The 16,669-nt window shown below is 50.8% G+C and overlaps 1 protein-coding gene across 1 annotated transcript in view; it reads right to left on the reverse strand.

Annotated features, from left to right (window-relative positions):
- Positions 1–16,669, reverse strand: part of LOC8040108 (phospholipid scramblase 2) — a 54,133-nt gene that overhangs the window by 7,223 nt on the left and 30,241 nt on the right. The window contains exons 5-6 of the mRNA XM_040214112.3: positions 13,413–13,552; positions 4,360–4,524 (exon numbers count right to left, since the gene is read on the reverse strand). Coding sequence (XP_040070046.1) covers positions 4,360–4,524; positions 13,413–13,552 — 305 coding nt within the window. The remainder of the gene's footprint in view (positions 1–4,359; positions 4,525–13,412; positions 13,553–16,669) is intronic.

Here is a 16,669-nt window from a genome sequence, read left to right on the forward strand (position 1 = left end):
ACTAGATTAAAGCAATTAGGGCTTCATGTTTTCAGGGATTTTTTTTTTTTAATTTGGGAGCATTTTTTGGTGGTCTAGATTGGGCACTGAACAAACATTGGCATTCATCGAGGCTTGTGTTGAAGCGAATGGGACAAAGGCACAGGAATCCTCAATATTCGTTGAATATGCACGTGACCCTAGTAGCCCACCTATAACAGCCCCACTTAAAACAAACATGTATAACTAACAATTTTTCATCCTGAATATACTTTGCAAGACTCCTAAAGAGGAGGGTCCAGTTCCAACTCCCTTTTCCCAACAAGAATCTCCATGCGACACCGGTCTTCAAAACAATAGGGCAGCCTATTGTTTGAAGACCACTGGCTTCCCTGAGGTTTTTTGGTATTGAACGAAACACAAAACCCTAGATATTATCTTCACAGTCTGTAGATAATGATGGTCAAGGGTCTGTGGCTTTGTAGGATAGTACTGTGCCAAACTGGGTTATATTTAGGGCTACATGTTTTTGGAGTTTATTTTTTCATGAAATTCGGAGGGTGTTTTTCGGAGTTTATTTTTTAGCAAACATTCGGTGCTTATCAGAGTTTATTTTTCGTAAATCCCCAATTATCCGGAGTTCAGATATAAACTTCACAGTGTTTCCTAATAAAAAATAATAAATAATAACCGGATGTAAACGTATGCCAGATCAAAAATAAAACGGGCTTGTTTCAATTAAGATTTCTTCAGTTGAATTTGGCATTGGTGTCATTGGCAATACTAATTTGTCCCACGACAAAAGTTGCACTCAAGTGTGGCTTCGATAAACGTCGATACCTTAAAATCAATAAACTGCCGGAGGTAGCCGCAAGGAAGCTCGTAGTCATCCCATCAATCTATCCCTTGGCCACGCGAGGTGTAGTGGTTAAGGATGTAATAGAGAAGTTTCAACTGCCCCTCTTCCCTATTTTATACAATCTCTATGGTCCATGCGCTTTCACTGTTACCCCCAGAAACATACCCTCTCCTTTCTCTAAATCCCAAATCTCATGGCCCAAACTGGAAACCAAAAGAGTGGCTTTTGTCGTGACACGAATGGTACGATGACCTGTTTCCCTGAACCAACCTTGACGAGGCAAGCCGTAAGACCCCCTTTTGACAATGGTCTGAGGCTTGAAAGATGATCATGGTGTCATTCTCCCAGGACCATTAATTCTGCGCTGCTCAAATTGTAAAAAAAAAAAAATTATTTTTTTTTTTTGCTTGGGCAGAGGTGTGGGGGGGGGGGGGGGCATGAGCACATAATTTGGAATTTATGGTATAAATCCAAATTGACAGATATTTTACCGGCGGATGTCTTTCCGAGTTTTTCGGATTTATCCGAAAATACGGAGCCCTAGTTATAATTGAAGAAAGAGTACCATATTTATTAGAATATAAGTCTACCTTCTTTTTCCCGGAAATGTCAAATTAAGGGTCGACCTACAATCATGACCAGAGAATTTTGCCTACATTCGTGACTAAATTTCGCAATCCTACCGAGCGCATGGAGCTGGAGCTGAGTCACTGAGCCGGCGTCGTCGTAGCAGCGTAGTGTCGTGCCGCTTCTTGTTTCAGAAAGCTTTCGGTGCACAAAACAATCGAAGCAGCGGCAGCTGGCAGGCCGCCACTCCCGTCCATCCCACGGGTGTCAGGTTTTGCGGCTGGTGCCGCTCATGAATGCCCCTCACGATGTAAGATGGGAAGGGGTACCCAATGCGCTTCGCACCTCACCCCCTCCCCTCCATCCCTCTACCCGTTGTGGACGCGCAGCAAAAGAAAAGAACGAGGTTTCGCTTCTTGTTGCTCACGGCGGCTAACAGCAACTCCCAGCGGTGCTCCCTTCATTATATTTGGTCTTTCGTCGCTTCGCCCGTCTCCACCTTCTTTTGTTTCTCGTTGTTGCCATTTTGCAACGGCGTCAGTGAGGTACCGTTGCGAATTTGCGAGGATGTCGACGAAGCCGACAATTCTTTGTTGTTTACGGTTTTAATGGCGCAAGAGCAACAATGGCCATACTGCGCCAAACAAGGTGAATCAATAAAAAGGGGTCAGTTGAACTAAACTGTGGGGATATAGTTCTATAATTTGTTTAAAAATCCAGTATTTTCAAGAAAATTAAAAAGACATTTGAATGAAATCAGCGGACGCTTACCAAGTAACAAGGCAGGGTGAAATGGAATACAATATTTGAAAAGATCAGGAAAAAATAATTTGTGCTGCTGCCGAAGACCAGGACAAAGAAATAAAATATGAAGAACAGACAAAGGTTCACCGCAGCGCTCACAGGATGGAGGTTCTCCACCAGAAAGTAGGTGGCTATGAGTGAGGTAAGTGTGGCCGATTCTCAGGCGGCATAAGAGGACCTCGTGGAATCTATTTTTGTCAAAAGATGTTTCCCAAATACCAAGGTCTGGCTTGATGGTGTGAAGCTTATTGTTCACCTCTGAATCCCATTCAGACTGCCACGATCGCAAGACTGCAAGTCTTGTAGGCATCTTTAAGTCTTGGTGGGGGATGCGTACATGTGACACTGGGAGATTTTGCGAAGAGACGGCCAGTTTATCTGCAGCCTCGTTGCCAGCAATGCCCACATGGCTAGGAATCCAGCAAAACCTAATATCGTGCCCATCCTGTAGGCCCTGCTGCACCTTAACACGCACAGTTAGGGTCAGCCGATTCTTTGTTGATAGAACAGAACACACAGCCCTAACAACACTCTGGGAATCTACAAAGATGATGGCTTTCTTTGTTTTACTCTGAATAATATAGTCAAGCGCCATCATGACCCCGTATAGCTCGGCAGTAAAAATACTGGCAAGAGTGTTCAGACGAGTGACTTTGGAAAAACGAGAAGAGTATACAGCTGCACCAACAAACGTTGACGACTTTGCACCATCAGTATAAAAATGATTATAATTTTTGTATTTTTCCTCCAATGCAAAGAATTCCTGCTGTAAAATTAAAGGAGAGACTCTTTTGCTTCCTGAATTTTGTGAAGCACCATTCACAAAAAATGGGTTTGACATTCCATGGGGCAGTATGGTGACGAAGCCGACAAAGCTTCCGACGATGATGACGTGTCCTGCATTTTCTCTTCTGTCTGTCCTTGTCCCAGTCATGCTGCAAGTTATGACGAACTGTTATCAACTCGCCCAATTATCCATTTCACTAGGTTTATATATCCAGTATACTAGAGCTGGTGTAAAAGGCCTCTGTCAGCAATGAAATTGAGTAAAAACTCTTTACACATGCACCAGATTACGGCCGCCATTGCCGACCTTCTCTCGTCTTATCCATATGCCGAATTACTGAAGCAGGCGCTGAAGAGCCTCCACAAAGGCCTATGCTGGAGACAAGGGCAGAGTAAAATCTAAGTTGGCAATAACCTGTCCCTAACGACAATGCTAAGTAAACGAAATAATAGGAAACAAAAACCGAAGGTTGGTTATGGCAGTGCCCTTGCACAGCTGCCGCAGAGCGTAGATCAAAGGAGATAAGAGGGTGCTCTCCCATTAAGAGAACATGTGCTCTGCCTAGGGATGCACGAATGGTGCTTCAAAGTGAACAGCACAGCATTGTCTCTTGCTCCAACACTAGAGATAGCTTCTATAATTTTCCCCAGCGCTGTGAAGGCTATGAATGCCGAAGCGCTATTCGATTCAACACCCTATTTGTTTAATTATTTAATATTAATTAGACTTGCCCCAAGCAGAATGATTTATATGAAATGCATAGGTTCAAACTCATATTTGTGCCATAAAATTATTAAATGAATCAGATCACTTCATATTTTGCAGCACGAAATATAAAATGATTTCCTGGCGCAGAAACCTTCGCATGCTGGACACAGTATGTGCGAACTTGGGTACGCTCTCCGTCAAGGGCAGTCCAAACGGGACACACCAAATGCTGTGCTTGGCAAAAAAAAAAAAAAAGAGCTGATTTTTCTTTTAAAGAAAAGGTTAAAGTTGCAGCACATGCATCAGTATTCATTTTGGACATTAACACAAACAGCATGGCTTTCCTCCTCACTGTCGTCTCTTCCACTTTCCTGTTTTTGGGAGATTGAGGACTGACGACAACGGCGGAGGCCTTAACCATAGCCAGGAAGAGTGTGGGATTGGCTGTCCATGTGACAAGGACGCTCTAAGCCTCTGTTTAAAGATGCAAGCGGAGAGCAGCTTTTCCCACCAGCAAAAGGAAATGCACAAAATTAGACTGGAACTGGAGGGATACCTCCACTTCCAGTATAACAGATGCTGCGACTGTAGAAAACTTGTCCTCTTTGGACAGCTCTCTGGCGACCCAGCTAGAGACGCCCCTCGTCGCACCCACCTTGAACTCGACGTCGCCGCAGATGCTCATGGTGCAGATGGGGCCCTCGATCCTGAGCACGCACTCGCCGGCCGCATTCTCCACTCGGAACTGGGGTGTCAGGATGCTCCACTCCTGGACCACCCAGCCGATGGGGCGTCCCGGCGGGGCGGACACCTCCAGCCTCTGCACGCGCGGCGCACAAGCGGATTGTAGCGCGGACTGCAGAAGCTCACCCCTGGGAGCACCTGTACGCTCCGTTTCCCCTTACATCCGGTCGAGGTGAAAGCCACGGGCCATCCCAGCCATAAAAATCGAAAAGCGCAAAGTATGACGACAAGAGGTAAAACGAGACTGGACAAATGCTTGTCAAGACAGGAGGTGCATGTCCTGCTTCGTTCTACCTCTTGTCCTTGTCGCTTTTCAATTGCTATGATGAGTAGCCAACTAGCCCCACAGTTAACTTTATTCGAATTTCATCCCAGCCCATTCAGCACTGCGAACGGTGCACTAGTGACTATGCCTTCCGTACGTCACGGCGCTTCCTCTCCAAGGTCGCAGGAAACTCACATGGCCTTGGATTGGCTCCGACGGCTCGGAGCACCCGCTGCAGCCAGACGTAAGGCAAAACAAAGTATAGAGTCGAACAGCCTCACCACTCCAGTTCCGAAAACGTTGAATCGTGGGAGAGAAAACCAACATCTGGGACCTGGTGCCTTATGCCATGGTCCTTAGATTAGCATACCTGGTCTGGAATCCTTTCGCCACGCTATGGGAAAACTTTCCCAGGGGACGAATTGAAGCACAGTCATTAGGAGTCAACCAATCAGACCGCCCGGTGAACCTAACGAATGGAAGTGGGTTCGGAGGAGCCGCTGCATCTACTCTTTTGTAGAACCCCACGGAAGTGTCAGAAAGATGCGACGACTGGAAACGTGATTTATACTCGAAACCTGGGGGTCGTATTGTTCCAAAATAATCAAAATGCTTACTAAGGAGGCTACGTCCGCTTTAAAAACAAATTACCATTTATTTTCTACATTGATCAGTGCCGCTTGTAGTGTCAACATTTAGTAGGGTGGAAGCTGCTAAAGTTTCCAGACTAGTAAGTAGTTGATCCGAAGACCATGCTTATACATAACTCAACATTAAGCTTTGCGCCAGACTGCTGCAGTTCACCCATTCTGCGTTTATCATTGTGCCCGGTGTTTGTGAAAAGAAAAATCTGCATCTTCCTCGTGGCCGCAAAAATAAACTATGCGCCACCCAATGCTCAGTCTCCTCTCAAACGTAGCACTAGCAAAGTTTCAGGCCATACCCTTATCTCATTAGAAATTTGTAACAAAGTTTTTGGAACTATGAATGAGAAAACAGAGCCCGCTTCTGGGTAGCAGATGCCACTCAACTCCCTGTATTCGTGGGCTTCATTGGCCGTCTGTCCTCGGTGGAAATTTCTAAAAAATCACTTATGCTTTTGGATTGGGTAAAGTTAAGTTCTGAAACTGGACTTTGGTTCCAAATCCTGGCGCTACATTTGAGTGGGAAGACCAAGCACTTGGCAATGAACGGTTTACTTTTGCAGCGAGAAAAACACCCTCCTTCGTTTTACCAGACACCAGGTTTATTTCTTATGCCAAGCAATGGCAGAAAACTTAAAAAAAAAAAAAAATATATATATATATATATATATATTAGAACATTGTTACAACTGATCTGATTACAGCAGATATATAGTTACATCATATACCAATTTGTGAAGTTTGGTTGGTCTTCCTATCTCATTGAGCCAACTCCACTTATTAGATTCTGTTATGACATACATTCAGATATAATGGACTAGTATATGAGAGTTCATAAGCAGTTCATCATTCCATTATAATGACTGCTGCTCTTCAGCAGCAATCATTATTTCTGACATTACCAGCTTTGGTTCGGTAGCGATGGCATTCATTTTGCGCACTGCTGTCATCAAACTCTGTGCCTCATGAGCCTCGTATAACCCAAAGCATGCGGTGATGATGATCACCGGTACAGCACAATAAAAAGTCACTACGCTTCAAAGTTTACAAGTTTCAATAAACCGGTTCTTTGCTAATATTCATTCAAATTTCGTCAGTCTCAACTGTTAGAACAAACTCCGGTCATAATCCATGTCAAAGTCCATAGTAAGTGTGTCGGCATTCTGAACACTCCTTTTGAAACGGACCAAAATCTTCATTCACACGTGACGTCACTTTACCCTCTTGACGTCCCATGCGACGTCACGAGGGTCAAATTTCCCCGCTAAATTTGGCAGGAAAATTTTCCAGCTAAGTTTAGTGGAAAAATTTTCCCACTATATTTAGCGGGAAAATTTTACCCTCGTGACGTCACCCATGACATCACATCTGACGTCACACGTGATCCTCCTCCTCCTCCTCAAGAGCTGCACTCTAATTCGGCATTACAGGGAATCGTAAAATTCTCATTTTTTTCTTAATTATCCAGCAGGAGCGTGTATAGTGCTTGCAAGCTGTTTAGATTCAGAAGCATCAAATGAAAATAGTGAAGGCGAAACGTTGCCAACTTTCTTTTATTTGGTTTAATTTTGGCCCGCCCACTTCTGCGACATTTCAGTGAGTTCACCATTCCTAACCGGAAGTACTTCACCGAGATTCTCTGCCAGATGACGAGCCCTCATCCTTCAAATTTAACACCAATATGTGCATCATGTGCACGGAGCGTCTAATTTGAAAACTATGAACAGCTCAGCAATGACAAACAACATGCAAATATAACATTTACAGTTCGTCAAGGACCTAACAAATTTCAACAACTCCCACAGCCAGCGCAGTTTCATATTTAGGCGGGCGCTTTCAAATTTGTAATCACCGCTGCGCACAAACGGCAACGACCGTCAAAGACGCGAGAATGCGATGACTCTAAACTTTCACCGTGCGTTTAACCAAAATATGTTATAGCTAGGGTGTGTACTTTCCGGTGTTTATTTGTGAGAAAAATCGGCGGATGTTTTTTGGTGTTTATTTATTTTCAAAACACCGGTGTATTTCGGTGGAACGTCTCACGACGAGGCTGAAATCAGTGAATATCGGTGAAAAAAAAAGCGATTTATCACAGACAGAGAGTTCCAATTTTATTCGCATAGTTCATACACTCTTCTCTAGGAAGCAACTATTTCTAACACTTGGTTATCTTAGTAGATGCAAGCATACTTTCATGCTTGCATCTACACGCAAGGAACGTGCTGCCGTCATGGCAGCACGTTCCTAGCGGTTCGCAACCCGCAATTATGAAAACGCACGCTCCTGTACGACACGGACGTTGGCAGTGTCTTCCAGGAACCACAGCAACCTCTGAATACATGACTTGCACCGACATCACTTGGCCAGACACAATGAGGAAAAGGCACGTGAGAGCCTACCCTCCACTGTGTTAATTTTATCCCAAAAGGGGGCCATGGGAGACACAATAGGGGAAAGGCGTATGGCTTAGCTTCCACTGCGTTCACTACACGCTTTTGACCCCCAGAAAGGAGGGCGGACTGACGCCACCTGCAAGCCATGTATAAACACTGGAAGAATGCAGGATCCACGAGATAACACGTTTGACGAACCTCTGCGGGGAAAGGGTTTCGCTAGGTCGGAAACTAGCAACGACCGGTGTTTTTCGGTTTTAGCCAGGGCGAAAATATCCAACCACCGGTGTTTTTCGGTTTTAACCGATTTTGTATTTTCGTCACCGACGGATGTTTATCGGTGTTTTTCGGTTAAAACCGGAAAATGCACACCCTAGTTATAGCCCAGTGTTTAATGAAAAAAGTCATGTGACACTCGAGCGCTACACACGGGTCAAGGTCATAAGCAATATAGCCCCATAAGCATTATACTGCTTATGTGACCCGTGCTTTGTTTCACCTTAAGTCCAGATGCAATGCAGACTATGCTAGGAGCTGATGGGACCGATCGGACGGCGTCATAAGTGCACCCTCGTGGTGTTCGTTGTATTTCTGTACGTGTCCCATTGTCGCTCAACATATCATAAACAGAAGAGGCCCAGTGACTTGTACTTTTGACGCTGCTCAACAGACCTGGTCCCATTTGTGACAAGTATGTAGCGCCCCCCTCCGGTCCGCCCGCCTGTGGCCGCCAGCCTCGGCGGGCAACATTGTTCATCGCGCCCCAATAAACGCCGTCGAGCACACACTGCTCGGGTCAGTCATCGTCCACCCTCAACCAGGCTGCGTGTCGTCTCTCCTCGGCGGGTGCTTCGGCCCCCTTCGTCCACGTTCTAGAAAGTTCGTGACACTGGCGACGAGGAACCGTGGCACTGGAGGCCACCAACGTGCACGGTTCGGCCCACGCCGCCGAGAGAGTCGGAACACCGCACCCCGCTCCTGTCGCCATGCCGCTGTACGGGAGGCTCGAGCCGTTCGAGGGAGATGGGTCCGCCTGGCCGGTCTACGAAGAACAGGTCCACGTGTTCTTCCGGGCGAACGACACGCCCGAGGTGAAACAACGGGACATCTTCCTGGCCAGCTGCGGGACCCGCGTCTTCAGCCTCCTTCTCGACCTCCTCAAGCCGGCCACGCCGCACGTCAAAACGCTGGGTGAGCTGCTCGCCACGCTGCGCTCGCACTTCAGCCCGGCGCCGTCCACGCTTATGGAGCGGTTCCGCTTCAACAACCGGAGCCGCCAGGACGGGGAGACCCTCGGGCAGTTCGTCGCTGCGCTACGAGGGTTAGCGAGCACCTGCGCCTTCGGCGACCAGTTGGACTCGCTACTCCGGGACCGGTTCGTCTGCGGCATCAACAACTCCGCCATGCAGACGAGACTCCTGGAGCTCCCCGACCCCTCGCTGGACGACGCGGTGAAGGCAGCGCTGGCGATGGAAGCAGCAGCGAAAGACGCCAGCGAGATAGCGCGTGCGGCCGGCTCACCGTCGACGGAAGCGGCGGTGAACAAGATGGCGGCAAGGAGCGGTGCCTGCAGCCGCTGCGGTGCTGCCCACTCCCCCTCACAGTGCCAGTTCGTCCAAGCACAATGCTTCACGTGCGGGAGAACTGGGCACCTCGCACGTGTCTGCCGAGGGGGGAGGACGAGCGGCGGCCAGCAGCAGCAGCCTGGTTCAAGCCCGGGTTCCAGCCAAGCCCGCGGCCAGGGTGGTCGTCGCAAGAGAACGCGGCGGGGACGAGCGGCACCAGGCCCGGGTTCGTCTTCAGCCAGGGTCCACGTCGTGGCCGAGGACCCGCAGATTTTCGACGTGTGGCACACCAACAGACTTCCATCGTCTGTGCCACCATACTTGGTGTCCGTCGAAATCTGCGGCCACCCCATCACCATGGAGCTGGACACGGGGGCCAGCGTGTCGGTCATGCCCGGGAATCTGTTCAAGCGGACCTTCCCCGGTGTGTCCATCGAGGCGTCTGACGTCATGCTGCGCAGCTACTCCGGGCAGCTTTCCCAGGTCCAGGGTCGGGCCCAAGTCAGCGTTCGCCTTGGCGACAGGGAGGCAATCCTTCCCCTTTACTTAACCAAGGGGTCGTCGCCGACGCTGCTGGGCCGAAACTGGATTCACTCGCTGGGTGTTCGGCTGCCGGAGTACCAAGAAGCTGCGCTGCACGTGGTGCAAGACGTCCCGAGCCTCCTGACCGACTTCCAGTCCCTGTTCCAGCCGGGGGTGGGCACCTTCGCCGGCACGACGGTCGGCATCCACGTACCCGAGGGAGCCCGGCCTCGGTTCTTCAAGCCGTGTCCGCTGCCGTTTGCCCTGAAGGACGGGGTCACCCAGGAGCTGCAACGGCTGCAGCGAGAGGGAATCCTGGTGCCCGTCAAGTCTTCCGAGTGGGCTGCACCAATTGTCCCAGTCCTCAAGCGAGACGGCCGCGTCAGGATCTGCGGGGACTTCAAGGTCACCATAAACCCCGTCGCTACCGTCGAAAAGTACCCGCTGCCTCGGGTAGAAGATCTCTGGTCGGCTCTGTCCGGGGGACAGAAGTTCTCCAAGCTCGACCTTCGAGATGCCTACCAGCAGCTGGTGCTCCAGGATGCCGCCCGGAAGTATGTCACCATTTCGACAACCATGGGACTCTTCCAGTACACTCGCCTACCGTTCGGCGTGACCTCAGCCCCAGCCATCTTCCAGAGAGAGATGGACAACCTCTTCAGGGGCATGAGGCACGTGGCGGTGTACTTGGACGACATCCTGGTTACCGGTACAGACGACGGGGACCACCTGCAGAACCTGCGCAAGGTCCTGACACGACTACAGGACGCCGGTCTCAAGCTGAGGCTGGACAAGTGCGTGTTCCTGACCCCCAGCGTGGAGTACCTGGGACACATCATCTCCCAGGCTGGCCTGGCCCCGGCATCCCGCAAGATTGAGGCCGTGCTCAAGGCGCCGAAGCCCAAGAGCAAGAAGGAGCTTCAGAGCTACCTCGGCCTCATCAACTTCTACAGGAGGTTCCTGCCCAACCTTTCGACGCATCTGGAGCCGCTGCATCGACTGCTTCGTGACGGTCAGCAGTGGGCCTGGAAGAAGGAGCAGGACTTGGCCTTCCAGCACAGCAAGGAGCTGGTCATTAAGGCTCCAGTGCTTGTGCACTTCGATCCGGCCAAGCCTGTGGTCCTCACCGTGGATGCGTCGCCGTACGGGGTAGGAGCCGTCCTGTCGCACCGGGGTCAGGATGGTCAGGAACGCCCTGTGGCGTTTGCTTCTCGTCGTCTCCATGCGGCAGAGCAACGCTACAGCCAGCTCGACAAGGAAGGCTTGGCCCTCATCTTCGGGGTCCAGCGCTTCCACCAGTACCTGTGGGGCCGGCAGTTCGAGGCAGTCACGGACCACAAGCCGCTGCTGGGGCTGCTGGGACCTGACAAGGCGGTCCCAGTGCAAGCCTCGCCGCGTGTGGTACGCTGGGCCTTGACGCTGGCAGCCTACAGGTACAAGCTGGTCTACCGCCCTGGGAAGGACCTGGGACCTGCTGACGCCCTGAGCCGCCTGCCCCTGCCGGAGGTGCCTGCTGCCGTTCCAGAGCCAGCTGACGTGTTCCTGCTGGAGCGGGCCTACCCGGGGGTGCTCACCAGGACTGCGGTGGCGCAGGCGACCAGCCGGGACCCGGTCCTGTCTCAGGTGGTCAAGGCGGTTGCCCGAGGGGAGGAGCTGCGTCACCAGGCCTACAGCCACAAGACCGCCGAGCTGAGCTTGGAGCAAGGCTGCCTCCTGTGGGGTTCCAGGGTGGTGATTCCACAAAGCCTGCGGGCCAAGGTGCTGCAGCTGCTGCACGCGGGGCATCCTGGCATCGAAAAGACCAAGATGGTGGCACGGTCGCACGTTTGGTGGCCTGGCTTGGACCAGGACATCGTGCACCAGGTGCAAGGCTGCCAGGTCTGCCAGGAAAACCAGCGAGCCTCGCGCCACGTGGAGATCACCCCCTGGCCGTTCCCACAGAGGCCGTGGTCCCGCCTGCACGTGGACTATGCGGGACCCTTCAAGGGCCACTACTTCCTGGTGGTAGTGGACGCCTTCTCCAAGTGGGTGGAGGCACTGCCAGTCACCAGTCCCTCGGCAAGCGCGACCATTGCGGCTCTGCGGCAGGTCTTCGCGGCGCAGGGATTGCCGGACATTATCGTGTCTGATAATGGTCCCGCTTTCGCCAGCGCCGAGTACCTGGACTGGCTGCAGAGGAATGGAATCCGCCGGATGCTGGTTCCGCCGTACCACCCCGCTTCCAACGGTGCGGCCGAGCGAGTGGTCCAGACCATCAAGGACAAGCTCAAGAAGAGCCAGCCCGGGGATTTCCGTACTCAGGTGGCCCGGGTACTGTTTCAGTACCGGACCACACCGCATGAGGTCACTGGCCGTGCCCCCTGCGAGCTTCTGCTGGGCCGGATGGTCAAGACCCCCCTGGACGTCTTGCATCCAGACCTCCGGTCCACGGCGCTTCTGAAGCAGCTGAAGCAGAAGCTGGCTGCTGACCGAGGGTGCCGTCCCGGGCCTTTGCCGGAGCCGGGAGCGTCGGTGTACGCCAGGAACTTCCGTCCTGGCCCACCCTGGTCTGCCGGGCGTGTGGTTTCACCAGCGAGTGCCTCGTCGCTGCTCGTCCGCATGCCCGACGGGACCACCTGGCACCGGCACGCCGACCATGTCAGGCCTCGCTCCGGGACCTGGCTTCCACCCTCGGTCGTCGCTTCAGAGGACCAGCCTGCAGGGGGCCCAACAGCACCAGTAGCGGCCGGCGGAGCGCCATCCCCCCCGGAGGCGACACGCGTCGCCACTCCTCAGGCACCACTTGGACCGGTGCCAATCCCTTATCCGGTCCCTGCAGCTCCACCGGGTGGAGCGCGACCGGTACAGGCAGCGCCCGGCGTTGCCCCACCTGGCCCATCGACTCCAGTGCCCAGGCGGAGTACGCGGCAGCGAAGGCCACCTGACCGCTACTCGCCTGGGTGATCTTCGCCGTCGACCAGCCAGGACTTGGTACGAGCAGACGCCGAGTTGGTGTCGGCCGTGTGTTTTTTTTTAATATATTTTGTTTTCAGAAACAAACTGGGGGGGAGGGATGTGACAAGTATGTAGCGCCCCCCTCCGGTCCGCCCGCCTGTGGCCGCCAGCCTCGGCGGGCAACATTGTTCATCGCGCCCCAATAAACGCCGTCGAGCACACACTGCTCGGGTCAGTCATCGTCCACCCTCAACCAGGCTGCGTGTCGTCTCTCCTCGGCGGGTGCTTCGGCCCCCTTCGTCCACGTTCTAGAAAGTTCGTGACACCATTAGCTTGTAGCATCAGCTGCGTCCGGACCTAAACTGAAACGAAGTACAGATGCCAGGGTGTCGCACGACACCCTGTCGTGACGCAGTGGGGTCACGTGACCGTGACGTCACGCGACGTCGCGTGACATCACACACACAGACATACTATGTGCCCAGCTCATTCGCAACATGATCTGTGCATCTCTGAGTTGATCGGATACGACCGAGACGCGCCTAAATGTTTTTGCATGCACCGTCAAACTTGGTGTTTGCACCCGATGATAAGCGCCGAAACGTCTCGGCGCCGACGGGACGGGACCGTGCCCTCACCTGAAGGCAGCAGGGGCAGCAGCAGGAGGTGCAGCGCAGGTCTCGCTGGAAGTGCAGCACCTCGTTCCCGCTGTTGTCTGCCACCTTGATGTCGAAGGGACGGGCGGGCCCGCAGCAGTTGCGCGTGCAGCAGTCTGTGTCTGCGGCAACGCGGACGCAACCTTCGCTCAAATTGTGCGACCGCTAAAAGCTGACGACGGTTTTGGGGGGGGGGGTTTATGGCTCAGAAGCTACAAAGGCCATCTGTGACGAAGTGCATTGAGGGATAACTGTACCATGGGCCAAATACACACCTTTAAGCAATTAGCTTTTGTGAAGACCATCGAGGCTTGAAATTGATCGTCGAACGAGATTTAAATAGTATAAAAATTGTATCCTCCTTCGAGCAGTCCATCATTGCACTGTTTAATAAATAAAAATGCAAACTACTTTCTTTGATGTGATATTTATCGTGATAGATTGTTTTCAGTGTGTCCCTTTATGCCTTTTTGTTGTTGTATTTTTGCTACGAATTTGATATTTAGCGTTGTTTCTGCTTTTCACTTTCTTCAAGACCTGTCTGTCGTAGACTATTTTTCTCTCATTCACATTTTTTCAGTCATTTGGACACTAACTGTAATGGCCCTCGAGAGAGAGGGTTAACAGTATTTTCAAATATATAAATAAAAAGGGTTTCACAAAAGTTTAGCCTGAAACCAGGTAAACCTCGAGTTTGCTTAGGAAGCCAATGTTACACTCTATTCACTCGTAAGATGACGGTGCGGTGGGAGCTAGATGCTTGCCAGAACAATCAAACATTCCCTTTCGTCACCTAATCCCGCACTCTGCATGTCGATATGGGCGGGAGCAGGACAAGGTGGTGAAAGATGGACGTGCAACTGGGCCGACGGGCCCATAGCTTTCGCCACAGTGTCAGCTCAGGGATGAATGGAGTAGAGCAAGGAAGTCTATCATTCGGTCAGAAGGGACTACAGGAGTCTCTTCCAGCAGATCTGGTTTAAATGAGATCATTAGGTGTTAAAAGAATTTTGGAAAATGAATGCAACGCTTCGACTCAGGGTTAGGACAGGAACAAGATATATAAAATATTATGGGTATACACGAGTAATCGCGATTACGACCACGCCACCCGAGAAGGCAAAAGAAGGCCGCCATAGATCACCAAAAACAGAACAGTTTTGCTTTTGTCGCTACATTAGTATAAGCAACTCCAGTAGGACGTTCTCAGAGGGAGACGTGCATGATGTACCCAAGCATTGCCTTTCACGTAGAGGACAAGCACCACAGAGCATACTGATTGCATCACAACTCACTGTAAATTAACAACAGTATCTGTACAGGAAAATAATTGCAGATACGTCAGGTGCATAAATGCAACGTGAAATGGATCAATCTGCACTCCGAAGTCTGAGATTAAGAATAAAGGATAAAGTGAGTCAAATAGCTGCTTCCTTTTCAGGGCTACAAAGACACTACACGCAAGCTTGGCGAACAATGTTATTGGCTATGAGTCATTGTTGCATTCAAGCACCGGAGCATCTCAGCATTTGTGGAATTGCGCTCCGGCTAGAAGTCACCCATTGAAGCCTTTAAAGCAGGAGCGTATACACAAAGTGTCACAGGAGTGCTTGCCTTCAGACCGGTTTCTTTACATGCAAGCCATCAATGTTTGGCTCATCTCTTTTGGCAGATGGAACGGACATATAGAATTGAGTCGATATGTTTTCGAAGAGGCCGGTGTAGAGAAACGTACGATTCGGAAAAACATAAGCACCGATAAGGTTTTTGAGGGCCGCTAGATGAGACAAAGAAATCCTCACACAAAAACCTATCTCCCCTGGACACCCATGGCTGCAGAGAACTAGAGTCGGCTCCCGATGATTCAAAGTCGCTTAATTGGAATTGTCGATTAATTGAAAGTGAGGGCCCCATTAGTTCTGCATCCAATCCTGTGGAAAAAAATGCTCGGTAATTGGAAGCGAAAAGTCTAAAATATTGGACAATTAGAAGTTAATTTTCAATCGAAAGCCTCGAGGCAACCGTAATATCTGATAAATTTGCAAGTTTTAAAGTGCAAAAATAGCTTTGCGCACTGCACTGGTATCATTGGCATCGCAGCCGACAACAGCGCCACAGCTCATGAGGCGGCAAGATTGAACAGTCAAGACCGGCGCAAGCTGCACGTTGGCACAATGGCATCGTTTTTGTCTCTTCCCGCGTCTTTCCTTGAGTTGGTTCGGGAGTGCGCTGGGCTCGTTCCACTGATGGTTCCACGTGCCGCATTTCGGATGCAGTCGCGACAATGACAACTCGCGGATCGTATCGCACGCTGGACTTGGCCACGAAAGTCAAGATTTTGAAAGAAGTTGAGAAAGGAGGCGCCGCCAAGCAAGACGGAAATATGGCATCAAGCATAACACCCTCTCAAACTTCATCAAGAACAAGCACTTGATACTGGCTGCTTTTGAGAATGATCAATTCAAGATGTCTCGAAAGAGAATGTGCACCAGTGACCACCTGGAGTTAGAACAAGCGCTGCTCCTTTGGATTAGGGAAGCATGAAGCAACAAACTACCCCTCAGTGGTGAAATTGCTGTTTCCTTGTCATTGTTGCTGAAAGCCTTGTCGCTTGCAATGATGTTAGGGATCGACAACTTTGTTTCTTCCAATGGATGGCTGACACGGTTCAAGCATCGTCATGACCTCGTTTTTAAGAGCGTGAGAGGAGAAAAGGCGTCAGTCAGCCAGGAAACATGCGCGACGTGGAAGCAAGAAAAGCTTCGCGAGTACATGAACGAAAATGAGCCGCAAGATATCTTTAATGCCGACGAGACTACAATTTTTTATTGGATGTTACCAGAGAAGACTCTGACATTCAAGAACCATGATTGTGCTGGAGGAAAACATAGTAAAGACAGGGTGTCTGTTGTGACTGCGGCCAACATGTTTGGCACTGAGCGATGTCGCCTGCTGGTGATCGGGAAGACGGCTATGCCTCAATGTTTGAAAGGCATCAGAACGCTTCCTGTGGACCACGCATCTAATAAGAAGGCATGGATGACGTCAGACATTTTTCAAGACTGGCTCAAAAAAACTGGATTGCAAGTTTGCATCATCAAACCGCAAAGTATTGTTTCTTGTGGACCAGTGCAGTGCACAGATGAATGTGCCGTCCGAGTGCCATCCGCCTTGCTTACTTGCCAGCCAACATGACATCGGTGTTGCAACCCACGGACCAGGGAATTATAAAAAATGTA

This window comes from Ixodes scapularis, unplaced genomic scaffold, assembly GCF_016920785.2.
Source record: "Ixodes scapularis isolate PalLabHiFi unplaced genomic scaffold, ASM1692078v2 ptg000822l_1__unscaffolded, whole genome shotgun sequence".
NCBI lineage: Eukaryota > Metazoa > Arthropoda > Arachnida > Ixodida > Ixodidae > Ixodes > Ixodes scapularis.